This window comes from Rattus rattus, chromosome 9 (genome assembly GCF_011064425.1).
Source record: "Rattus rattus isolate New Zealand chromosome 9, Rrattus_CSIRO_v1, whole genome shotgun sequence".
Lineage (NCBI taxonomy): Eukaryota > Metazoa > Chordata > Mammalia > Rodentia > Muridae > Rattus > Rattus rattus.
Genome location: NC_046162.1, coordinates 72,034,174 through 72,061,636, shown reverse-complemented (window position 1 = coordinate 72,061,636; position 27,463 = coordinate 72,034,174). Strand labels below are relative to the sequence as shown.

At 43.9% G+C, this 27,463-nt stretch overlaps 1 protein-coding gene across 1 annotated transcript in view; it reads right to left on the bottom strand.

Moving 5' to 3' along the window:
* The window catches only part of Bptf (bromodomain PHD finger transcription factor), a 101,291-nt gene that overhangs the window by 38,404 nt on the left and 35,424 nt on the right, over positions 1 to 27,463 (bottom strand). The window contains 8 exon segments of the mRNA XM_032914211.1: positions 1,523 to 3,830; positions 5,397 to 5,576; positions 6,530 to 6,668; positions 7,200 to 7,329; positions 9,345 to 9,476; positions 9,812 to 10,167; positions 11,487 to 11,674; positions 24,815 to 25,024. Of these exon segments, the coding sequence (XP_032770102.1) occupies positions 1,523 to 3,830; positions 5,397 to 5,576; positions 6,530 to 6,668; positions 7,200 to 7,329; positions 9,345 to 9,476; positions 9,812 to 10,167; positions 11,487 to 11,674; positions 24,815 to 25,024 (3,643 nt within the window).

Here is a 27,463-nt window from a genome sequence, read left to right as displayed (position 1 = left end):
TTCTTTCCATTATAAAATGAGACTGACAAGCAAACAGATGCGATGCCTGTCGACATGCATCGGACATTGAAGTCAAGGCGGTGACACTGCAGCTATGCACAGGGCTCTGGTGCCCAGGCTCTGAGCAGTGTCTCCCAGCGGAACCACCTCTCACTTTAGAACACAGGGAGCAGAAAGGCCAGCCCCCTGCCTGCGGGGATCTTAGCTCAGCCACTTGTACATACACAGTAACTTTTCCAGTGGGAAAGAAGTTACCTGCAGGGCTGTCAAGGATGCACTTTGGGCCGCTCTCAGTGAAGAAAGCGGAAAAGTGCAGAGCCATCCTACAATTCCATGAACTGCAATGAAGAGATCCTGGGTTCCCTGCAGGATTCTGCAAATCCTTCATTGCAGGCCCTGCAGAGAAAGTGTACTTTTCAGCTGTCTCTAGTGCATGTGCATGGGGTGACGACATCTTACTTCAAACCAACGACGAGGCATAAAACGTGCTCAGACAAACAATGAGAGAGAGGTCACTGGACTGAATGAACTCCTTAGGGAAAACTGGCATTTACAATGGGTTGTGTGGCCCTGGCTGACCCTAGCTAGCTGACGTAGTATGAAGGACATAAAGAAGGATGATGTTAACAGAAGCTGGAAATACTACGGCACTGAAAGGAAGTCTGGCAAGAGATGGTGCGCCACATCGTGTTGGAACGGTCGCGTAAAACCAACAGCAGCCAACAGCGCCCTGCCCACAGGCCCTGTTCCTCCTGCTTCGCTCATCCACTCAACCGGGGGGAAAAGATAGAGACGGGGGCATGAAAGGGACAGCACATGGATACACGTGTGAAATGCAAACAGCATATAAAGTGCTGGGCTAGGGTCTGGAAGACTTGGCCTCTATGGCCATGGGCAAATCACTACACCATAGACAACTGCTGAGCCCCCTTCCTAGTAACCAATGACTAACGACTAACTAACAGGCTAACGACTATCAATACTATAAACGTACTATTTGCTCCCCAATCACAGAGGGCCCAGAGCATTCTAAGTAAAATTAATTCTAAATAAAACATTCCTAAGGAAATGATAGTTTATCTTTCTGTCATAAATAACCAAGAACTCTAACACATACAAATAAATGTCACTAGGAAGGTCTAACATGATGGGCCTTATGAATTTACAGGCACACTTTTTATGAATCCCGGGAAGTGATGACCCAATTCTGTGGTTGTCACGGTGCAGAGCAAACAGCATGCAGAAACTGGAAGGTTAGACTATAGAGTAAGCTTGGCCTGTTCCTGTGGTCTCATGCATGCTAACGAATCCTTTACATTTTTGGCAAGTCCGTGGCTGTGGGTAAATTAGTCCCACGTACTGCAGAGCTAGCAGCGTTCTGTATCTCATCTCATCTCATCACTAACCCTGGCCGTTACAGATGTCAGCCCTATCTTCTGGCATCTCATTTTACTTAAAACAAAGGAAAACGCTTTGGAAAGCGCCTCCCTGCCCCGACTTAGCGACATTCTGAGGTACATACCTCCACGTGATGCCAAAGGTTGGTCTAGGAGAAGGGTATGGCCATATATCCAAGGCGGGCTTTGCGTTATAATTGAAGTACGGGACTTCCCGGATGCCTCCTTTTCTGGCCAGCTTTTTCAAGTCGTCATTAGGCAACACGAATATGCTCTTTTTGCTGCTCTTGGTAACGAACTTCCTATAGGATGGCAGGGCTGTCCCTGAGCGGGTCTTCTTGGGTCTTGAGAACTTCATGAGCTTTACTCTGTCTCTTGTGGAGTACTCTTTGCTCACTGTCATAGATGTCACCAGTGTGCTTCCTGCAGTGGTCAGGGAGTCTGTCACTGTCGTGGTGACCACGGTTTTACTCTGCTCCTTTACAGAGATGGTATCCACATCGCTGTCTGGGGAGGGTGTGGAGAGCTTTGTCACAGTGGTGGTGGTAGTTGTGACAGTGGATCTGGCACAGTTTTCTGTGGAAGAAACCACAGTTTGCTTGTCCCCTTTTGCTACCTTAATGACAGTTTTTGATTCTGTGGCAACAGTGGATGTCATTGTGGTGACTTCTGTGATGACCGTCTTTCTTTGGGATTCTCCATTGACATTCTCATCTTTGCTGGAAGGTAGACCGTTTTCATCCATGACGTCTTTACCGAGGTTAGAGTCCTCTCCAGTAGTAATGGGAGACGGGGTAACTTTCTTAACCTCTGGACCTTCAGTTTCCATATCTTCTACCTGATTAAGTGAGTTCCGATCTGGACAAGGGGCTGGGGGTATGATTACCTGGGTACTGGCAGAGTCTTTGGTGGATGGTAGGGTATGGAGGCCATCTTGGTGATTACCTTTGGCATCTGAAGAACTCAGTGAATACGAGTTGGTTTCTGAAGGGTTTTGTTCACTGAACTCTTCCATAATGATGTCGCCGTTAACAAACGGCTTCACAGCAGATTCCTTCCCAGCCAGTGACTTGATATTTCCAGGGATGACTTTATTGATATTATTGACCTTTGGTTCAACAGCACCACTCATGACTTTACCATCAGAGACATCCTTCATGCCCGGTCCCTTCAGATACCCCTTAGCTTTACTATCTTTGCCATTTATTTGAAATTTATTTGCTTTCTGTCCTCTCTTTTCAGACTCTCGGGCTTCACTGTTCTTTCTGTCAGCGCTGTGTCTTAGGCTAACTTGGTCGGCACATCTGTTAACTGCCCTCTCCTCTGGCTTTTGATGCTGGCCCAGTTTCTTACCATTTGCTTCAGTTACCTTACCCTGTAGTCTGTTGTCACAATTTTCAGTGGACTTAGAAACTAACTGACATTTTGTCGGCTCCGTACTTTCCATGCCTTGGTCTGGCGTTAAGAACCGTTTAGAGGTGGTGTCATTGCTATTCTGAACAACCATATCTTCTTCACTGCTGTCCCGCATAGACATAGTACCAGAGTTATTTTCCAAAGTGCTATTATATTCAGAGTCACCACCTAGTCTCCCATCCAAGTCCATTGCTTTCGGGAAGGCCCGGGCGTCTCTGTCACGGGGACTTTTAGGGACTGGTGCAGGTAAAGTACTCTTGGAAGAAGATGACACAGCAGTGCTGCAATCGTCCTGTGGGAGCGGCTTCTTGCTCTTACAGATCAGAGTGCTACCCTCGTCTGCACTGGTTGGTTTAGAGTCATCAGTCAAAGAGTCAGTCACTTTTGTTTTTGTCTGACTTAGTTCCAGTCCCTTACTGGTAGCTTCAGAGATCCTGGCATCTAGGTCGCTTTCAACAGAGTTCTGCCCCTGACAGGCTGGCCCCGGACTCTGAATGGAGACATCATCTAATACTTGACCTTTTGGATCAGGTTTGCCCGTGCTGAGACTAGGAGGACTGATGCCAAGAACCAAGGGATCACTCTGTGAGGCCCCCAGCCCCAAGTCCGCAGTACCAGGCTGACCGGGAGTGGGGCTCTGCTCCTGTCTAAGCAAGTCACCCTGGTGCCCTTCGTCTGCTTTTGTGGACAGCGGAGGCTCAGAGGAGCTTTTCACAGCACCTGTGGGGGGCTTGCCTGCCCCCTTCACCCCACTCTCCAGCTTTAGCTTCTCAAGGCGCTGTTTCTCTTCCAGTGTAAACTGTCTAATCCTCCGTTCCAGAAGCCCGTCCAGCTTAGAGGACTTCGTCTTCTTTTTGTAACTAGTCCGTAGGTGGAAGCCCTCACTGACATTGACCACATCTACCTGTGCACTCTCCTCACTGTTCATGTGTGACTCTGTTTTCACACTCTCATCGATCTCCATTGGTTCTTCCTTGAACGGTTTGTCATTATCAGGATCTAAAAGTTCTTTTACATCTGTGAATTAAAGACATTAATAAAAATGTGATTTTTACTCTGAAATGAATTCATGAAGACTTTTTATTTCCAGAAGTATCTACTTTTTGTTATTTTCATACTTATAATATATATCATGGTCACTGCTAAACTTTAAATGGGGCTAAAAAAATAGCTACATTTCAAATACTGGATGATTCTGAGTTTTGGTTCCTAAAATGATGGTATTTTACAGTGAGGGCTGACAGCCTATGACAGGCTACTGAGTACATTATGCCTATGGTACAGTCAGTAATCAACTGTGCTGACCTTGAGGTGTGCCACCCACACTGGGGAAGCAGAGACAAGAATAGCATGAGTTTGACATCCTTGGCTGCACAGTAAACCAATCTAAACAAACAAACAGTGAATCGTCTCTATCTTATTGAGACTCTTGTCTCAGTTGAACCCAGAGCTCACTAACAGAGCTAGCCCATCTAGCTAGCAAGGCTCTGGTGTCAAGGCAGGCCACCAAATCTCAACCAGAATGCACATGCATTCTGAGAATATAGAGTCCTGGTCTTCATATTTAAACATCATCAGTCACACGATCCAGTGCACCATCTCTCTAGTTTGCTTATGTGTTTGTTTTTTTTAAAAAAAGGTTTAAAACATTTTTATTTCCATATCTCACTGGCCCTAAAGTTTCTCAAAAGCTTAGATATGGTGTTCCCACAAGATCTAGCAGTCCCACTCCATGGTGTAGCACTGAGAAGTGAAAACCTGTTTCTCCATGGTTCTGTACTCAGACCCCTCTACCGTATGAGGCTCTGAGTTTGATCCCTGGAACCCACAAAACAAATAAATGAACTGAATGTTTTTCCCAGCATCCAAGAGAACAAGCAGGAGATCTCTGTATGTTTCAGGCCTTTCAGAGTTAACACACATACACTAAAGTCTAAGAATTTAGAGTTAATATTCCTAACAGCTAGAAAGCAGAAAGGTGGGCTGGAGAGATGGCTCAGTGGTTAAGAGCCCTGACTGCTCTTCCAGAGGTCCTGAGTTCAAATCCCAGCAACCACATGGTGGCTCACAACCATCTGTAATGGGATCTGATGCCCTCTGCTGGTGTGTCTGAAGACAGCTACAATGTACTCATATACATAAAATAAATAAAATCTTTAAAAAAAAAAAAAAAAGAAAGAAAGAAAGCAGAAAGGCTGGATTATTAATTGGTCAATGACTGGACAGATGAATTGTGGCTCACCAACACAGTGGAGTGCTCTTTGGAATATGCTATGATGTGGGTAAACCTTGAAAACATCATGTTGGATAAAGGTGGGCAACAGACTGCCTAATTTCACTGAACTGAAATGTCTACAACAGAGAAATCCAGAGAACAGACCAATGGTGGGACAGAAAGTAACTTCCTTTAGCATGATGGAAATGCTGTCATTTGTCATAAATGCGGCCAAGTCCGTGAACATCTACAGTCCTTGCAGCTTGGTACGGTGAACTGCGCTGTTTTAAAGGAGAGGTTGTGGAGCTTGCCGGTGGGAACCTGTCCCGGGCACTCATCACCCTGCCCTGCCTCCTGCCCCTGCTTACCTTGGTCCTCCTTCTCAGGCACCTTAGACAGCTCCATTGTGCCTGCCGTGGCCCCAGCTGTGGAGTCTGCATCTCTCGCCTCACCTTTCTCAGAGTCACATTCTGTCTTCATTTTTTTTGGACTTCGTGGACTTTTTCTTTTATCTGACTCATCCTTATTTTCATCCATATTATTTTTGACTAAAAAAGAATCGCATATATGGCCACGGATATTCACAATATTAGAATTTTTAAAAGATTTTTAATTTATTTGTCTCTGGGCCTGTATACATATGTGTGCTCAGGTACTCTTCGCGGTGAGAAGAGACGACCAAAGACCTACAGCCAAGGCTTTGAGCTGAGGGTGGGAGCTAGGAACTAAACCATGGGATCTACAAGCTACTCTTAACGTCTGAGCCACACTACTTGTGTTTTGAAAATAATATTGCAATTACACAGCTGAGTATTTTTAAACATTTTCTCCCATTTTTCTTTAACTAACATCTATCTATCAAAGCCTTATAATAGAGGTAACTGGAAAATCCCTAGAGCTCCTGGGCTGGAGAACTGGCTCAGCTGGCTAAGGGCCCCTGCGAGTTTTGCAGAGGAATCACTCACAACTAACAGTGGCTAAAAGCCCTTTTTAACTCCAAGGCCAGGAGACTCAATGCCCCTTTTCTGCTCTCTGTGGGTACTAGGTATGAACACGTAGTGCAAATATACACACGAAGGCAAACACTCATACATATAAAATATAAATAATCTTAAATTTAAATAAACTAGAACATATAACTAGTAAACCAAAACAGTAATTTTCCACATACTATTAAAAACTTCATAAGAATATATTTATCTAAAATAAGGTCATTTTACTATGAAATCAAAGGAGGGGTCTTATTAAAAATAAATAAATATCCCACTGGGTGGTGGTGGACACCTTTAATGCCCAGCACTGGGAAGGCAGAGGCAGGTGAATCTCTGTGAGTTTGGGGCCAGTCTGGTCTACAGAGCAAGTTCTAGGACAGCCAGGGCTACACAAAGAAACTATTTTGAAAAAAACAAAAACAAAGATTCCCCAAACCATCAGAATTGGAAACATTAAAGATTCTGCATTAGCTGTGTATGTTACAACAGTACAACAGTTGCTTACTAACCTCCTTCCAAGGGCTTCCTGTAGTTTACATTCGTGTTGCCTGGTAACTTGGGAAGGAACCTGTAAACGTGTGTCTTGCTAATCCAGCTCCAGCCGCCGTACCCTGTCACCCTGTACTCCTCGCCTTTCTGTTTCCACACCTGGTCAGAAGGAATGAAGGACAACTGTTAAATAAACACATGGGAGTATGAGAAGCGTCTGTCAAACGCAGGCTAAGGATCGGGCACACTAGGCCAGAGGGATGGCAGAACGGGGAAGGACAAACAGGCACATCATGCCTGCCCCTCACAGACCCACAAGATGGAAGCAGAGAGCCAAGTCCTACAAATTATGCTGTGTCCTGCGTGCATGTGTGCGTGTCTGTGTCCCTCACACACGTATACACACTCACATAAATAAAATTATAATAAAAGATTTGTATGAATCAATTAAATTTACCAAATAATTATATTTTTAGTAGCAATCTAAAGGTTTGTTAAAGAATTTAACTTTCCTATTAATTTAACAAGATTTTATTTTTATTACTAATTTCAACCAATTGGTCTCAAATTCTGAGAAAGCCATGCACACACGTGCTCACAGCACCCCAGTAATTCATGATCCCGACAAAGCAGGACAGTGACTGCGTTCAGAATCCCGAGTGCGCCCTGATGGAGCCCAGTGACAGTTACCTGGTGTCTCACTGGAAACGTGTATTTTACCCACGTGGCCTGCTGCATCGTCTCCTCCTCCTCCTGCTTCTTCTCCTTTTTTTTAACTTTCTCCTTTTCTTCCCTTTCAATTGATGTCATCCTATGTAACCTGAGAATACGCAGATTAAAAAACTAATCACATTTAATTTTGAAAAATAAACAAAAAAAGATGAAAATTTGGAAGAGAATGGAGTGCTTAGTTACAACCCTACATCTAAGCCGCTCCCAACGGACAGAAACAAGCCAGCTGTATCTATCATTCTCTGAGAGATCAACCAAGATGTATCATTCCCACAAAACAAAGAAGGAGCGGCCTTTCCAAGCACCTCACCAAAGAGTTGCCAGCGCTGCAGTCTTGTAAAGACCCACGCATACGCCAACACTTACGGTCTGTAGGGCCCACTATAAACAGAATTCACATCGCACAAGCAGTAAGATGTGACTTTTAACCAGACAATACAGAGACTTGGAGAGCTCTCCTGCGGGGCAGAGACACCACCAACCACAAAGCCAACCCACTGCCTCATACCTTCTTTGACCTTGAGCATCAAACTTATAAACTGCGAGACAAACTGGGAGGGAGACAATACAGTCCCACTCTAATGAAAGAAGCCACCATTGTCTGCCAGCCTTTCACATCTATTTCCTACAGTGCCTGTCTGGGTAGCTGTACAACCTCTCACTTGTACTGGACTATGGGTCCTTCCCCTTATAGGAGGTCTTGCCAATTGAGGAAAGTTTCCATTTGTGGTGCAAATGTTCCCCTCAGCTCGACATCTCTCTTTTGAGTTTGATTATGTAATGGTTTTCAACTCAGAATTTTAAATACGTATGTTCAATTTCCTTTTCTATGGCACCTGGGTTTTACATATTTAAAAGAAAAGCATCAGACAGAAATATAAACGAATCCATGCTTTGCCCTTCTTCTATAAGCACTGTGGGTTTGTTTGCTCACTCCAGTTCTCCAGGTCTCTTCCCTGAACCATGTCCTCTCTGTTAGTGATGTGGTGTTGCTCAGCTGGGCTTCCATGTGTTCAGGCCACCCTGAGAGCCCCCTTCTGCTTCTTTGGATTTTATATTTGTTGAGACATGGTTTATGTAGCTATATGTAGCTCAGGCTAGCCTCAACCTCAATTGTCTAACCTCTACTACATAAAGATGAAATTAAAGGTGTGTGTACCTCAATTTAATACCTATTCTTTAAAGGAATATTTGCACTATTTAATGTGTAGATATGAGAGCCTGCATGAGCTTATATATACTTCATGTTTGTAGGAACCCATGGAAGTCAGAAAAATACATCAGATCCCCTGGAACTGGTGTTATAGACAGTTAGTTACAACATGAGTGCTGGGAACTGAACTCAGGTCTCAGGTCTTCCAAAGAGAAATCAGTGCTCATAACCACCGAGCCATCTCTCGAAGACTGTTTTAGTGCTGGTTATTTCCTGAGACATGATCTCATGGATCCAGCTGTGGGCTAAGACTGCCCTGGAACTCCTGACCCACCTGGCTGGCCTCCATGCCCGGAGCACTGGGATTGAAAGCAAGTGCCACTGTGCCTGGCTTGTTACTTCCTGAGATTGGATCTCACCAAGCTCAGACCCTCAGACCCAAGGCTTTGACAACTTGTCTGTGTGCACATGTGTATGTGGAATGTGAGTGCCTGTGTGTAGGTAAAGGATGAGCTCTCAGATGCTCACAGCTGGTCAGGTACAGAAAGCAAGTGTCTGTGGATTGTTCAGTCACAAATGGAACATCTGCATCACCTCATTTCCTCTAAGACGCAGGGCCTATCTCAAAAATGCTTTTCACTTATGACTCAAGGGGCAAAGACACCGTCAATAGACCTCTCCATCTATTGATACCCATGGCACGCACAGGTACACACACACACACACACACACACACACACACACACACACACACACACACACAATTTAAAACAACAAAACCATATTTGGTCTCTCCGGATCTCTATTGCAGTTCTGCATCCTATGAATTACTGTGAACCAGGAAGAGACAGTCTTTACTGTGGACTCTCAGGCGTTTCCATGATTACTAATGGTCTACCATTTCTGAAGTATCCAATATCCACCACTCCCAAGGCTTAGAATTCACTCACCTGGTGTGTCCTAAAGACTCCCGCCATATCGGCAGCATCACAACCGGCTTAACTGCACATTCCAAAATTGCGAGAGCCAATGCAAACTCTCTGGGTTTACTACACATCTGAACGGCCTTGATCCAATTAGCCCTGTGTTTTAGAAGGAAGAAATCACTTCACTCAGTTGTTCTTAAGATTTTTATGCACCAGGAGCAGCACCAGGCATCACTCAGTCCTCCCAATTCCCCGACCTACAACATTCTTTAACTTTGGTCTCCACTTGACTCTAGGGATAAAATTCTGACACCTAAAGTTATTCAGATGTGAGTACAGCATCGGTACCTCTGACACACACACCTTCAGTTTCCTGCCCATTGTGACTTCACTGAACTCACTGGAAATAACATGTTAAGGGGCACGCTTATAAGGATCAATTTATAGGTATAGCACATTTAAAGCAATAAATTAATGTCAGTGTCCTTTACCTGTGTGAAGCCCAATTGGGGTGAAGAAAGGACGAAGGGATGTTGCTCTCCAGCTGCGTGATGGTGAGTCTCAGCGTCGAGATGGTGAGGACTTTGGACCCGTGAACAGACCCATTCCATTTGAACTCCCCAGCTGGAGTGAGACAGAATTTATGTGCGAGGTGCCTCCTCTTGTCATGGTCTTCCCTGTGCTGGTGCTTATTGAGAGCAAATGAATTGGTAGAGTACTGATTGTGGTAGACTCGGTATTTCCCTTCCTGACCCAGCTTAAAATAATTGTTGATGTTCCCTTTCATGACCACCTCCTTTTTGGTGCTCAGCCGTGACACCTCTCCTTGGGAGTTAACCACCAGCACCTGAGGAGGAAAATAAGCCATCATTATTTGTGTCAAATAATGCAAATTTGTGCAAATTTTTTCTGGCCAACTGTCTTTCAATAATTGTAATCAATCATTCCAAATAGGTGACATCTTATGACTAAATGAACTTGAAATGCTAAATTTGGGGGAAGTAGGGCATTATAAAAAAGAAAGAGGGCTGGAGAGATGGCTCAGCAGTTAAGAGCACCCGACTGCTCTTCCAGAGGTAATGAGTTCAATTCCCAGCAACCACATGGTGGCTCACAACCATCTGTAAAGAGATCTGACGCCCTCTTCTGGTGTATCTGAAGACAGCTACAGTGTACTTATATATAATAAATAAATAAATCTTTTAAATAAATAAATAAATTGGAAGGAAGGAAGGAAGGAAGAAAAAGAAAGAAAGAAAGAAAGAAAGAAAGAAAGAAAGAAAGAAAAAGAAAGAAAGAAAGAAAGAAGCTACACTAAAGGTTGGAGGGGGCTTGGGTGGTCATGCCTGTAGCCCCAACACTCAGAGGGCTGAGGTGGGAGGACCAGGAACTCAAGCCTAGCCCGAGCTACAGGGCAAAACTGTCTCAGGGTAGGGAATACAAGGGCCTGTGAAATAGCTTGGTGGGTACAGGTACTGGACATGAGTCCAGTGACCAACTGTAATCCCTAGATAACACAAGAAGGTAGAAAGAGAGAACTAACTCCACAAAGTTGTCTGGATAGCCCTCATAAATCTAGGCACTTGTGTGCATTGCCCACATACTCATAAAATGTAAGTTAAACAAAAACAAGGCAGGCGGCAGTGATGGTGCTCACCTTTAAGGCCAGCACTTGGGAGGCAGAGGTCCATGCATCTGAGTTGAGGCCAGCCTGGTCAGCTAGGGCTACACAGTAAAACAGTAACTTAAAAAGCAAAACAAAAAACTCACAAAGGAGAAATGTATGCAATAAAGCTGAGACTGTAATGTCATCTGCTCGCTGAATTTCTAATAAATGGACTAAATCTGGGTGTATAAACGTATTTACCATATTACAAGCCTAACAACTGTGCTCTTGGTACTCACCACAGGAAAGAAAATTCATTCAAAGCTAGATTTATAAATTTCTTTTTATCTATTTTAAAGATTTAAGGGTGCAGTCCACATGTGTGTCTGCCTGTGTGAACTGACGTAGTGCATGTGCCCTTGGAGGCCACAGGCATTGGGTCCCTTGGCTGGAGCTTGGAGGTACCCATTGGAAGAGCAGTCAGTCTTTCCAGGCCCTCTCTCCAAAGCACAACTATGACCCTTCACAGCGCACAGAATTTTGTTTTAATCAGAACACACCTCTTTGCCCTCCTTAAACAATTTATTTGCTTCATGGGCTGCAGCTGCCACCTGCTGACTCTTCAGCTGACTGAGTTTGCTCTCCGGGTTCCTCAGTCTGGTGATGATGCGAGTGGACCCAGACGTTCCTTTCCCAGTTCCAGGGGACTCGGAAACTTCTCCATTGGACTTGTCCAATCTGAAATCACCTATTATCAAATGAGAAGGCCACGAAGTAATGTGGACAGGAAGTAAGTAAGTAAGAACGCTTCACTTACCCAATACTATATGCCACCTATATTTAAAGTCCAAGAAGTAGGCAGATGACATCCTTTCACGGGCAAAGCAAATGTTATCAATACTTCAATGGTTTCCTCCACAGAAAACACCAAAAGCGAAAATACCATGACTTGTTTATTATTTTACTGAGAACAGTGGAACTGGCTTTGAAACTCATCAACTGGAAAAGAGGGGTCTCCAGAAACTTGCAAATAACAAATGTTAACAACTCAAACGCATACAAAATTGTTGCCTTGCATATCTAATACAATATGATTTGTATGATAAAAGGAGAGTTAATTTTAGAAAGATTCCCCACTGAACTTCCCATAAATAGTAATAGTCTTGAATTTTAAAGGTAAGTGACAACGGAATTTTTCTCTGGAGAAATTACACAACTATCTATGGAAACTCATTACGACAATTATTCTTTTAACACAATAAGAATCTCTTAATATCTGCTTTTGATGGTGGAAGACTAAAATGCCCAGAAGCAGTTTCTGCTCTCTACATGCACATATCTCATGTCGGATATTGAACGTACCCTAGCCATTCATCACAATACACTTCCCATCAGCCAGAAAATTGAACAAGGCCTGATTTTTAATTTAAAGCTTAAAAAAAGAAATCAAACAGTACAGCATTGATAAATCTAAGGACAGGAATTTATCACACTATACAGACGGTGGTGTTTTTTAGGCAAGTAGAGACAGATGCAAATGGGGGGTTGTTTACCCTTGGTAGGCTCAGTGTGTCCCTTCCCTACAATAGGAGCAGGGTGACAGGTCACAAGTCCCCTGTGGGTACAGCACCCAGACAGAACTGAACAGAGTACGTCCCCATCCCACGAAGTGACTCTCCCAACCAGGCATCACATTAGGCTGTGTTATGGTTTGTTTTTTTTTTTTTAAATTCTTTTTTTCGGAGCTGGGGACCGAACCCAGGGCCTTGTGCTTGCTAGGCAAGTGCTCTACCATTGAGCTAAATCCCCAACCCCTGTGTTATGGTTTTTAAACCTGGTTTCTCCTCTCGGCTCATCTCCCTTGTCCTTTCTCTCGGGGGCTTCAACATGCTAGTCCTCGACTGAATCCCCAGTGTAGGACTCAGTCTTCTCTGTTAGTGAGGGTGTAAATTAGAGGCTGGTAACTTACATCTCTACGGTAGAAAAACCCCAGGAAATGTCAGGAAACGATAAGCCTCAATACCCCAAAGCAGAAGAGAAAATTCTGAGGAAGAGGATGATAACCGTACTTAGCTTCCTGACCCTGACAATGCACCTGAGGCTGTAAACAGTCCTTGATGTTCCTGTCAACTCCTCATAAAATTCCATTTATGCTTTAAGCATGGTAGAGTTCTGTCGACAGCAATAAATCCTAAATAATACAGAAAGTATTTTTAAGTCTTTATGTACAAAATATACCACTGATTGAATCACACTAGAGCAGAGGGTAAACATCTTGCCGAGCCAGCCAGCCAGCCAGTCATCCTGGGTACTGTCATCTTCCCCTGGACTGTGTGTGTCCGAGCTGAACTCTTGGGACCACTTATAACATCCTATAATAGCTTTATGAATGCTGTCTGGGTTTAGGCTGACTTCCTAAAAACAGAGAAGGAATAGCAAAGGTGTTTTGAACAAGGCTCCTTGTGTACAGTCACAATACAGTGCTGCTCAAAACTAACCCCCGCATTTACTAGTTTAGTAGGAATAAAAGCAAGGAGCAACTTCATCTGGAAGGGTCAGAGTTGAAGACACAGGAGGGGAGAGGCCTTCACAGAGGGAACACACATCACCCAAGGGCCACATTTCTACCATTAACATGTCAATCTCTGCAGTCAGCTTGGTGGCTGTCCTATTGTAGCCTCTCTGGCAAGCATAGGCAAAGCGCAGAGGCTGCTAACCCACCAAACAAAATGAGGAAGTACAAAGGCTCACGTCTACAGACCTGAGGCTAGTTAGTAAGCATTAGGTAATAGTTGGAATTTCTAAAAATCTACAAGGATTAGTCATTTTGACATATTGACTCTCTGACACTGCCACACTGGTATATATGACCATTTACCCAATAGCAATTCCCAATAGTCCATACTGTGTATAGCAGCAGAACTAGGTTGCCAAAGCAGAATGGCCCCTAGAAGACCCTTTCACACACGCTTCTCACTTCTCACCCATTGTCATCGTCCCAAGTCTACCAAAGAAGACCCTCCGCTATCTGGACTACATTAACTGTGGAACTCACACTCCCCTTGGGTTACAAGTGTAAGACCAGCCACAGCCAAAGCTGCCCAACATAATGCACAGCACAGAGACCCGAGCTTCCGGCCTAGACACAACTACAGTGATTGGATGCGGTTGCGGGCCAAGAGTTCTGGAAGTCCTCAGGTGAGAGTGAGCCTTATGCACCATATTGGATGGCGGTACTGTGAGCTAGGTATTTGGGAACAGACATGAGGGACCATGCTGTGTTGACTACTGAAGGGAGGAAGTGCAGCACCTGCTGGGTCCTATCTCTGAAGTAGCCCTGCTCTCTGTGAAGGCATTCCTACCCCATCTCAATCATACAGCCTTGCTGGAGCCATCAATAAAACCTAGCCTGCCCTGGCCATGGAGGTGGACCGATATGATCCAAGATAAGCCACTCGAATTCCTTCCTCAAAGACTTTTGATATGGCGCGGGAGGAGGGCCTTTGCCTTTGGGCCACAGACCTTGGAAAGACATGAAAACAAATTGCTGGTGCCACCTTACCTGCCACTTGGAAAGGTGTATTAGGAGAGAAGGAAATTATCACACAAAGATAAGTCAGTTCAAAAAGAAGGGCAAGGTAGAGAGAGGGAGAAAGGCTGGAGGGGGGTGGGAAAAAGACAGAAACAGTTGTTTATACCCCTGGGCCCACTTACACCTCAAGAGTGCTTGGGCTTCTCAGTTATACAAGCTAATTAAATTCCCTCTATATTTACACTATTGGAAGATGTCCCAGTGACTTCCATTAAAAAAAACCAAAAACCCTATATCATATATCAAGTTATACTCAAGACAAACTTAGAACAGTGCCACAAACTTGTAATGAGAAATTACTATAACTCTATGTATTATTTCTGAGGTTGTCCTCCTTAATAAGACACAAAGTATATACAGAGAAACCCTGCAGAAAAAGATGAATATAAACTTAACAACATAAAAATGTAAACATTTCGGACAGTAGAGAATTGAACACAAGAAAATAATATATAAACACTTATTTAAAGCAGATATTAATGACCACAATACATGAAGCAATCTTAAATATCCAAATTCCTATGGAAAAAAGTGAGCAGAAACAGGAATCATCAAAACACGGGCTATTAAACACATAAAAAGAAGCAACCACATTTATAAGCAGGGATATACAAAGTTTCCCATGAAATACTTTCTTACCACTGGCAAAAAGAGAAATGGTGTTAAACACAGGTGTGCAAACAGGGAAACATTCAAGTCTGGAGATGAGCAGCGCTCCTCCCCTGTTGGTTGTCGAGTTATTAGCAGTACCCACTGTCTGTGAAAGGTGCCTACCATTTGACCAGCCAGTCATTTCATTCACTGCTTTCTACAGCGCCAGAACACTTGCAGAATACACAGAGAGGTGGGGCTGGCAGGAAGAAACGCCATGGTGATAACCAAATATCATGCAGCAGCTAAAAAAATATGTTTATTTTTTTCCTCCAACATGAAAAGGCCCTACCACGTGTCACTGTGTGGAAAAACAGAAAGCCAAAACAAGATGGAGAAACACATGCAGAATGATCCCATCTATGTATTCAAAACAAACAAACAAAAAAAGCCAAAAAAAAAAATTGTAAACATACACATATGAATGTAATAGAAAATACAAAATACTGATGGTGATTCAGGAGGGTAAAAAGGTTTCTATGTTTCTCCTCTTACAGGATTTTATTTATGTGAAACAAAAGCAGTGAGCTCATGTTAATTAAAAACAACAACAACAACAAAAAAAAAACACACACAAAAAAAAAACCCACAAAACACTAATTCTTCCCAACCTACTAAACGTTAGTTTAAAAAATTGAAAATGTTTGAAGAAAAAAAGAAAAAAGAAAAAAACCTCCTTGAATGGATGAGAGCGCTCTTACCTATCTCTTCTTGAACAGAGACAGGTGTATGGGAGTCCCTTTCTCCAATGTCAGGATCATCCGCTGCCTTAGCAGAGTCACTCTGGGAGGAAGTGAGCTCGCTGCTGCTGCTGCTGCTGCAGTTCTCCAGATTAGGCTGGCTGGAGGCAGTGGTGGCACTAGTGTTACTGCTGTCACATGTCTTGTGAGAGTCTTCTAGAAAAATAAAATACCTGATTTTTACTCTGAAAACCACAGCAACAGCTAAATGTCAGAAAAGCATTTAATGGCTGTAGGTGATGCTCAGGGTCCGAAAGCGAAGCCGACCATGGCGGGATACTGAAATGCACTGTTAGTCCCTCAGGCCGGCACCTCACAGGCTCTTTCTCACCATCCAGCACAAGGCACACGATCGTTCAATATTCTAGAGCTGAAGGAAAAGGAACCAACACAGCTACTGCACACAGCGCAGAGCAAGCACATGGGCTATGGAAGGAGTGGTTTGCTGAGAAAAACACCCAAAGCATGAAGCGTATAGTCTTACATTTCTAAAGTTTTCAAATGTCTCTATTAGAAATAGAATTGGAGAGGATTCTGTAGCAACAAGGTCTTCCGTCTAAGCGTGGTCACCTGTTCTGGGTGATTTTACAGCGTTACCAGTACACAGAAATTAGTACTAGAAAAAAACGAAAGCCACGGGCATTCAGAAAGTCTCTGTCTGCATTCCTCGTTGTCACTGAAAAGGTACTCTCCCTAACACTAAGTAATACGGATGGATGGACAGACGGACAGATGGATGGACAGACGCTGCCCAGTGAAGAACAAGCAGATGATGCCCACAGGAAGTGGTTTAGATCTGACGGCACCCAGTATGATGGCTACCATAGCATAAACAATACAGGAGATGTAGCTGCCTTTAAACACATAGAAATATGTTCACTAGCTCGACCAAGAGAAATGCAAACTACGGCTCTGCAGAGGGCGCTGTGCTCACACCTGGGATCCCTAAGGCAGGGAGACTGCAGAGAATGACACCAACTTAGGCTCAAATAAACAGCTAAGCACAATAGCAGGGGGCCTAAAAGAAAGGACATACTCTACTTGCCAAGTTCCAGGCATGCGGTAAATAAATTAATGCTGTCTTTCAAAGTACCCCACCCCCACCTTTCAGTCCAGCCTGCTTCCATCTGAGCCACAGGAAACATTCTGGATCGCTGACTGCTCCTTATGGTGGTTGCCACATCTGTTCACTTTAACTGGGTGCAGTTTTAGATTTTAAATTTTCATATTAAGCCTGGGAAGACGGCTCAGCTGGTAAGACGCTTTCTGTCTCCTGACCTCCAGAAGTCCTGGAAGCTGTTCTCTGCCCTCTACTGAGATGCCGTGGCACACCGTAAGTTAACGAATGAATATATAAATAAATTTCAGGGACTGGAGAGATGACTCAGTGGTTAAGAGCACCGACTGCTCTTCCAGAGGTCCTGAGTTCAATTCCCAGCAACCACATGGTGGCTCACAACCATCTGTAATGGGATCTGATGCCCTCTTCTGGTGTGTCTGAAGACAGCTACACTGTACTTATATATAATAAATAAATCTTTAAAAAATAAATAAATAAATAAATAAATAAATAAATAAATAAACAGCTCAGAGCTTTAGAGCACTCACTGCTCTTCCAGAGGACCTGAGTTCAGTTCCCAACACCCACATCAGGTGGCTCACACCTGCCTCCAACTCTGGCTTCAGGAAGCGTGTGTGCTCATCAGGCATACATGAGACATTTACTAGTGTCAAACTGGTACTGGGGCTGTAACTCAGCGGTAGAGCGCTTGCCTCTTGACCATGGGCGCTGGGTCCCACATCCAGTACCATATGAAATTAGTCAGTTACAAAGGTGACACAACAGCAAAAACAAATTGTAAGCTCCAACTATAGCAGTGCGGAGGAAAACGCAAGCACTGACAGCAAACCCAGGAGAAAGCCGGCATGGAAGGCCTTCAGAAGCACAGGGGTAAAAAGCAAAGGAGACCAAAGGGAGGAAACAAGAAAGGTCAGGAGTTCATAAGCTACTGAAAGCATGCAGTAGCTGGGTGTGGAGACCAGAGGAAGGTGCCGCAGTCGGTTCTCCCCTGTAATTCTATGTGACTTTCGCAGACTGAACTCACGTGGTCAGCCTTGCCCGACAAGAGCCTCTGAGCCATCTCACCAGCCCCAACGTGATCTGAGACAAGTTTCTCACCGGCCATTCTTCCCAGTACTGAGATTATCCACCATTACGACAGACTTACATAGGTTCTGGGGTAAGACCTCAGGATCAATGGCTGAATTATCTCCCCGGCCTGAGAGCACCATTATTGTTTAAAGTGTATGTGCAGACATGTATGTGCCACGGCATACATGTGGAGTACATGACAACCCTCAGAGGCTGCCTACTGCTTTCTGCCGTGGGTTCCCAGGCCTGAACTTAGCCTTGTATGGACAGTACTTTTACACTGAGCCATGTCGCCACTCCCTAAGATGATTTTTATGACGAAACAATAATCTCATTTCTAGAGACGGACAGGGACAGCAGAGGAAATGTACGCCAGTCTCACTCGTGAGAGAATGTAAAGTCCCAGCCAAAGTACTAAAATTATGACACAGTAATGTATGCGAAAAATAATCACAGCCACGCCGCAGTCAATCACGGACCATGAGACTGGATCACTCAAACAATACAGGAATTTTTGCTTTAGTAAAGATGGCCTTAAAGGGGAAAGATCTGCGCCAACAAACAAAAAGTACACAAAGGACAGACACTTCATAAAAGAGGAAAACCAAACGACCTGTGCACATACGCCCACAGATGCAGACACACACAAACATACACACACATACACACAGATGCAGACACACACTCACACACATACACATAGACACACACACATATAGACACACAGATGCAGACACACACTCACACACATATACATAGACACACACTCACACACAGTCACACATATACACAGATGCAGACACACACTCACATACATACACAGACGCACACATACACACATATACACAGACAGACACACACTCACATACATACACATAGACACAAAGACACATATACACATACACATAGACACACAGACAGACACACACTCATACACATACACATAGACACACACACATATAGACACACAGATGCAGACACACACTCACACACACATATACATAGACACACACAGACACACACAGTCACACATATACACAGATGCAGACACACACTCACACACAGTCACACATATACACAGATGCAGACACACACTCACATACATACACAGACGCACACATACACACATATACACAGACAGACACACACTCACATACATACACATAGACACAAAGACACATATACACATACACATAGACACACAGACAGACACACACTCAAACATACACATAGACACACACATATACACAGACACACACTCATACACATATACATAGACGCACACACACACATATACACACAGATGCAGATGCACACACACACTCACACACATACACAGATACACACACATACATAGATGCAGACACACACACACATATACACACAGATGCAGACACACACACACACACACACACACTCACTTGCATGCACATACACATACATACGTTCTATGTCTTCAATAGCCTGCTAACTACAGGTACAAACCACAATACAGTAGCCCCACATGCCATCTGGAAGGTTCCCCTGTACTCCTGTCCCAAAGGGGAAGAACGGATGACAGTGTTGATGCCACTAGCTGGCAATGACCTGCAGCCAGAGCTCTCTCTCCCACTGTGAGGGAAACTTCAGAGACTTACTACAGTGTGTGTCGACTGCTACAGGGATGTATGGAGGCAAACACATACTACATTAAAGACCAGGAAATCCACGATGAGGTTTATGCCTCTAGAAATACAGGTGCATATGTAAAAGACAGAGGAATAACCATAATAGTATTTATTGTTCACGAAGGCCCTCCACTGGAAACTTAAAAACTATCACTGGAAGCTGGAGAGACGGCACAGCAGACAAGTGTGCTTGTTCTTGCAGAGGATCCAGGATTGGTTCTCACCGCTCACACACTGGCCACAGCCTGCAACTCCAGCTCCAGAGGATCTAACACTGTCTTCCAGCCTCTTATTTCACAAGGGTCACACTATACATACATACATACATACTGGGAAGCACTCACAGATACACAGCAGAGTACATAAACGGTTAGGTTAGCATAAAAGGATAAACGAACCATGCTACATATACATAGTGGGGTGACAGGAAAAGATGATGCTCTACCTGACACTGGATATTTTAGTTCTTACTGGTATCTTATTAAGTATAAAAGAATTTTTAAAATGAGATACCAGATAAAAATGGTGACTCATACCCTTCATCCTAGCTCTTGGGAAGCAGAGGTGAACAGCTATCTCTGAATTCAAGACCAGCCTGGTCTACACACAAGTTCCAGGCCAGTGAAGACGATACACTCAGACCTTGTCTTGAAGGAAAACAAACAAATTTAAAAAAAAAAAACAGACATTAAAAATTATACATTGAGGTCTGGAGAGATGGCTCAGAGGTTAAGAGCACTGACTGTTTTTCCAGAGGTCCTGAGTTCAAATCCCAGCAACCACATGGTGGCTCACAACCATCTGTAATGAGATCCGATGCCCTCTTCTGATGTGTCTGAAGACAGCTACAGTGTACTTATATACAATAAATAAATCTTTTTAAAAATGATACATTGAAAGGCCAGGCAGTGGTTGTGCATGCCTTTGATTCCAGCACTCAAGAGGCAGGGGCAGGTCTCTGAGTTTGAGGGCAGCCTGATCTACAGAGTAAGTTCCAGGACAAGCAGGACTACATATAAGAATCCTGCCTCAAAATAAAAATTAATAATAATAAAAAAAACAAAACACAGTATCATGATTCACTTCCCCCCCCCTTTTCTCTCTTTTTAAAGCAAAATCAGAGACTGAAAAGGTGGTTTAGCAGTTAAGAACACTTGCCTATAGTTTTAGATTTTTTTCAAATCCTTCTTTTAATAACAGTTCTTAAATGCTTTACCTTCCCTTCTAGGCTACTGCCCACCAGAGGTAGTGAAAAAGAAAGGCTATTAGGACACAGAGGAAGTGGACCTGTTCAGAAATTGTTCTTTGCAACAAATCCCATATGTGCTGTCAGGAAATCAATGGTTCAGTTCACAGGATTCAGCAGTGGCCGCTTGATCCACTTGCAAATGCCGCACGAATACACCAGCAGTCCAGGTCAGCAGTGGCAAGTCAGCAAACACAAACCAGCAGCGGTGGCCCGACCTGACCTAACAGAAACAGCTAGGCCTCAGCAGAATGGGCATGAGTCAGCAGGAGGAAAACAAGACCACCCGAGACTGCAGACCTTCTGGGCTGTGCCTCTCTCAGTGAGGTGAAGATCGTGAAGATCAGCGAAGACTCCAGACCAAGAAGCACTGCAAAGCCAGCCATCAAGTCACTTCACCATGGGTACTCTACACTCCCTCCAAACATCACTCCTCCCTCAGCATGTGAGTCTCATCAGCTGACATCACTCTGCCAACCATCCCAAGTCCACAGAAGCAGCAAGAAGCCCCCAGCGCACCACCAGAAGGTTTTTGGTGCTTTTGCTCTCTATGGAGTCATGACAAACAGCTCAACAACACAATGCAAGGAGAACCAATACATGCAGGTAGTTGGCAAAGAATCCTTCACTGTGTGTCCAAACCATACACTTCCATTTCACTTGCCCCTCTTGCAGAGGTCTCAAGTTCAATTCCCACACCTGCATGGTGGCTCACAACCAACTCCAGTTCCAGGGATCTGCTATTCTCTTCGGACCTCCTCCAGCACTAGGTGCCTGATATACATAGATAAACATGCAGCAAACACTCAGATACTCATACATATGAAAGACAATCTAAAAATTATAAAAACAAAAGGACAAAAGTGGCACTGGTGTCTTAGAGACACCCGTCTGTCTGTCTGTCTCTCCGGTGGGTAGGTGCGCCTGCTGGCTCCCTGTGCTCACTCATTTACGAGTTCAAGAAAATTTAACTGACCCAGAGTCTCTCTCCACCTAGTCTGACAGTATTATTGTATCAAAAGGCTTTATTCAGTAAATATTGTGTCCAAACATATTCTGCAAGTCTGAGAAAGAGACAAGTGAGGTGCTCCACACCGTGGGTGCTACTTCTAATCTGTTGGGCAACTCTCCCACCCCAGACCCCAACAGCCAGCTGACCCACGGAGGTGAGGACAGTGACAGTGGCATCACAGAGCACACCTCACCCTCCCCAGGCACAGAAGAGTAACAGCCGCTTGCCGGATAACAGGAGCTGGAAGCAGAGCAGTGGGAAAGCAGAGCATCCTCCCTCATGGCTAGAACGGTTGTTACAGCTATCTGAGACTCACCAGAGTGCAGTCTACTCTGGCCAGGGATGTGTATTTAGACTACTGAGTCTAAAACTTATTACAATATTAACTGCTTGATAAAAACAAAACGCAGGCTGGCAAGATGGCTTAGAAGGGAAAGGTGCTTGTGGCTGAGGCTGTCCTTGAATCTCTACATCTGCTATTACATAGGCACACGCATACACGTGCATGTGTTTGCCCATACCCGCCCACACAAAATAAATCGTGTAATATAACAGCATGCAAAGGCTAGAATCCAAGGATTTAAGTGATCAAACTCAATCAAACCTGGTTTAAAAACAGGTCAGTTAGGTCAGATTTACATTAAATATTGATCAATCTAAAAGAACGATAATTATATTTAAAAAGTAATAAACATGGAAGGTTTTTTTTTACATTATTTCAGCAATAATGCTCCACCTTCCAACTTTTAATCCAGAATATATAAACTGAGAATAAAACTGACCAAAGCTTAGAACTCAGTCAACTCTAGAACCAAACTATGGACCTGCGTTTCTCCAGCCCCTTGAGAAAACAGTCCCTGGGAAATACTACCCTCTCACTGACAACTTGTCTTCTAAACAATTCTAATTTTAAGGAAGTTAATATTCAGTCAAAATCTTCCACTCCAGTCTCTCCTTACGTGAGTAGATTACACAGATCTCGAGTCTAATCTCTATGGCCTCCCCAGTGAGCGCCCCAAACAGCAGCTGTCAAGTCTACAGTTTCCTTTCTGTGTTTTGACACAGGGTCTCCCTAAGTAGCCCTGCCCAGCTTAGCGCTCACTATGCGGGGCCCTGAGTTCCTGACTGCCTCAACAGCACCAACTACATATGGCTGACTCCTGGGGTTCATGTGGAGCCTATGCCTGACCTAAGCTTTCCCTGCGGTTTTCAGCAACTCTCAAAGCTGGTTGCCAAAAACCCTTCCCATTCCAATCAGAAACATGGAGGCCCTTCAAAGCCGAGTGGCACTGGTTTAGGGCAGAAGCAGACCTAGGCTGCACACCTTTTCCACACAACAGTGTTTCTAACACACCAGTCAGACCCCAGTATCACTAACACAGCAATACCACACTCAACCCTGCAAACGGGAGTCTTAATATATTCACAAAGAGGATTCCCTTCCACCATGACTTTGAGATTTTTGATGCTCACTTTCTCACTTTTAATCATCTGAACTATATATGTAGGATTATGCATGCTGCTACGATAAAAATACCACTGGACTTTTTGAAAAGCGAAAGGTCATAATCACATTCTTAGTATATATAACTTACTCCAAGTAAAATTTCAACATTAAAAAGGTTAAAATTGGAATTATTGGTTAACATATCAATGCACCTTGCAAAAATGTTGGTGATGATGGATTATCTACTAATTATGATCTGACATGTAGCACTACATGAGCATGCAAACAGAAAATTAATGTGTTAGTATAACCAGAGCCACAAGGGCCAAGTCACTCAACATGGAGACACACATTACTATGTGAGTAACTCAAATCAAAGTCTCGGTCAGGATGGTCTGGTGACCAGGCACACAAATCCATCCAATACACACAAGCATGAGGGCTGAGAGGGAGTTCCAGGCACTAATCGCAAGGTATCTGCCAAACATCGGGTGTTAGGTGACAGTTTAGCAGTCGGGAATGGCACCGTGAGCAAGCAGCATGGATGGATGCAGACCGTCAGGTTCTAGGTGACATGCAGCTTTGACTGCAAAGGGAAGGGTCCCCCATTACAGAGGCATTGATACGCTGCCCTCTGTACCTGGTACATCCGGGGGGAGCTCAGATGCCACCTTCTTCTCTGCCGTGCTGCTATCATGGGTTTCTGAGAGACAGCCCTCGGGGCTCCTCCCTTCACAGGGACTAGTCTCTTCTGAAGAAGCATTTGTTGTGTTGTCACCAAGATTTGCTGGCACAGAGTTACCTTTATCCCCAACTTCTGTTGGCTCTACAGCAAAACGCACAACAAAACTTTAAAGGTATGCTTTACGATTGACTTCGGACAAGTGGCCACATTCAACCAACTAAAAAATCATCAATCACCAAAAATACCTGCTTCTAAATACATAAAATAGCCAATCCTTTAAAAAAAAAAAAAAAAAAACTGCTTCTCTTTGACGGCCATTTTAAAGCAAGTCAGACTCTGGAAGAGCTTTGTAACGGGTCATCCAAAAATAAAGAGTAAGATATTAAGAATGTTTTAGAATTAATTTTTTAAAAGAACACATTTTAACATATACCATACATAATCTGGTATAAAATAGTAACTTTTCATCAATAAATTTCACAGGATGTCAACTTCCAACTTCTTAGAATATAAGTATTATATTATTGCAAATCCGTCAATATATAAACTCATTTCCACAGATGTGATTACAACAGATTCTCTTAAATATCTTTGGGAATCAAAAATAGCCATTTGCAGTAAAAATTCCTATTTTCATTTGGCAAGTAAAATTGAAGCATTAACAAAATATTTCTCTGAACCAAGTAACTCTTTTACCCTCAGGTTTGCCTTGCCCGGGCTCTTCCTCCAGGACTTTGCCGTCAGCGTCCTTGTCTGGGGACTGGTCCTCCGACTCCTCCCTGCTCTTCTCAGCATCTTTGGAGCTGTCGTTCTCACCCTCATTCTTGTCTTTTTCTGTATCTTCTGGGTTCTGATCACAGTCAATATCTTCCCCTCTTTTGATTCTTAAGGAGTCCAAAATTTCCTCTGTAACAAACAACAAATGTAATTGTTTTCTTTCATAACTAAATATAAAATTACTAACAAATGACACTTGGGAATTTTAATGTCTGCTGGGCTTGGTGGTGCACCCAGGGTTGGAGGCAGGTGGAACCTTTGACTACAAAGCCAGCATTACCAACATAGCAAGTTCCAGGACAGCCAAGGGCTACATAGTGAGACTTTGTTCCAAAAGAAGGGGAGTGGTGTTAATATCCAATTGTTTTTAAGTCTTTAAGAAAGAAAACTACAGGGGCTGGAGAGATGGCTCAGTGGTTAAGAGCACTGCCTGCTCTTCCAGAGGTCCTGAGTTCAAATCCCAGCAACCACATGGTGGCTCACAACTGTCTGTAATGAGATCTGATGCCCTCTTCTGGTGTGTCTGAAGAAAGTGAAGAAATTTATTTGAAAGAAAGAAAGAGAGAGAGAGAAGGAAGGAAGGAAGGAAGGAAGGAAGGAAGGAAGGAAGGAAGGAAGGAAAGAAAGAAAGGAAACTACACCAGCTAGAAGACTTGAATTCAGTTCTCAGCACTCATGCCAAGAGGCTCTCAGATCTCCTGTAACTCCAGCAGATCTAATGCCATATTCTGGTCTCCAGAGGCAACCACGTACACACACAGATAACCACATGCTCCAGTGCGCGCGCACACACACACACACACACAAATAAATAAATATTTTTAAGATCTTTAAGGCTACATGCAGTGGCAGAGACCTTTAATTTCAGCACTTGGAAAAGAGAGGCAAGTAGTTAAGCTATGAGTTCCAGGCCAGCCAGGGCCACACAGTGAGACCTAACCTAAAGTGTGTGTGGGGGATGGGGGAGCACACAAAATAAAACATATTTCATTTATAATTAATTTAACTTGGTGAGCTTTACTTTTTAAAAATAAATGCTAGTAATAAAAATCAACTTTCTTTGTGAAGATGAGATGGCAAAGGCAGAGCGCAACAATCACACCTACAACCCAGGCAGAGCGCAGCGATCACGCCTACAACCCAGGCACATCTGGACTACATATACAGCAATCAATATACAGCCCCAGTGAAAGCCAGTGAGGGGCTTAAAATTGAAACTGGATGTATCTATCACTGTCACATGCCCGGCCATGAGCAAACACTCCAAACTGACATAGACTCAGTCTATACAAGAATCAAAAACCGACCTGCAACCCAATAAAGACCTGAGGTGAATCTGCTCCCTGATCCTGAGTAAGCTCCCTAGATCTGCAAACCTCTACTTCCCCAGTATAAAATGAGCAGAGCCCATATGGAAACACTTCTTTCTGAAGCTCTGTAACTTTTCTGAAAGCCACTAGGGCCCAGCTAAGGGTGCCCTCTTTCAACGTGGGCAGGGTGCCACCACGGCATGGTACCAGCATAAGAGAAACAACTATGGACACAGGGACACTAACCAGACTCCTTAGTTTTTAATAAAATACATTCTCAGAAATGAGTTCTTGTTACGAGGCCCAAACTGGGCTGAAATTTGTAATTCACCTGCCTCAGCATCCTGAGTGGCTGGGATATGCTACCATACCCACAAAATTAAGCATCTTTTCTTGTTAGTTTGTCTGGTTGTTTGCTTGAGGTGGGATTGTCATGAGGCTCAGACTGGACTCAAATTCAGTGCTGTATCTGAGGCTGGCCTTGCAGGGGTCAGGGGGTGGTGACACACGCCTTTAATTCTAGTACTTGAGAGGCAGAGGCAAGAGGATCTCTGTGAGTTTGAGGACAGCCTGGTCTACAGAGCAAGTTCCAGGACAGCCAGGACCACACACAGAAAACAAAAACAAACAAAACAGAACATCACTTTATCTTACATGTGTGTGTTGACCTGCATGTCTTTATATGGGCTACATGTTTGCTTGCTGCCTTTGGAGGCCAGGAGAGAGCGTTAGAGCTGGAGTTATGAATAGTTGTGGGGTTGGGGATTTAGCTCAGTGGTAGAGCACTTGCCTAGCAAGCGCAAGGCCCTGGGTTCGGTCCCCAGCTCCGAAAAAAAGAACCAAAAAATAAATAAATAAATAAAATAAAAATGAATAGCTGTAAACCACTATGTGTTCTGAGAATTGAACGTGGGTTCTCTACAAGAACACGCGCTCTAACAGCTGAGCCATCCTCTAGCCCTAACCTTGTACTCAACAAGTGCTAAGACCACAGGCATGCACACCACCTCATTCTCTAATACCATTAACTTACTGCTTGAGCTGTCTCATCCTTGACCTTTGAGAGCTTTTTCTAAGTTCCTTGTCCTCTTCATGTGTCTTATCCATACACCAGTTCAACTCATCCTTACAGTCCAACTTTTTGATTTTCTGAGACAGAGTCTGTGCAGCCCTAGCTGTCCTGAATTCCCTCTATAGACCACAGTGGCCTAAACCTCAGAGATCCACCTGCTTCTGCCTCCTGGGTGCTGGGTTTAAA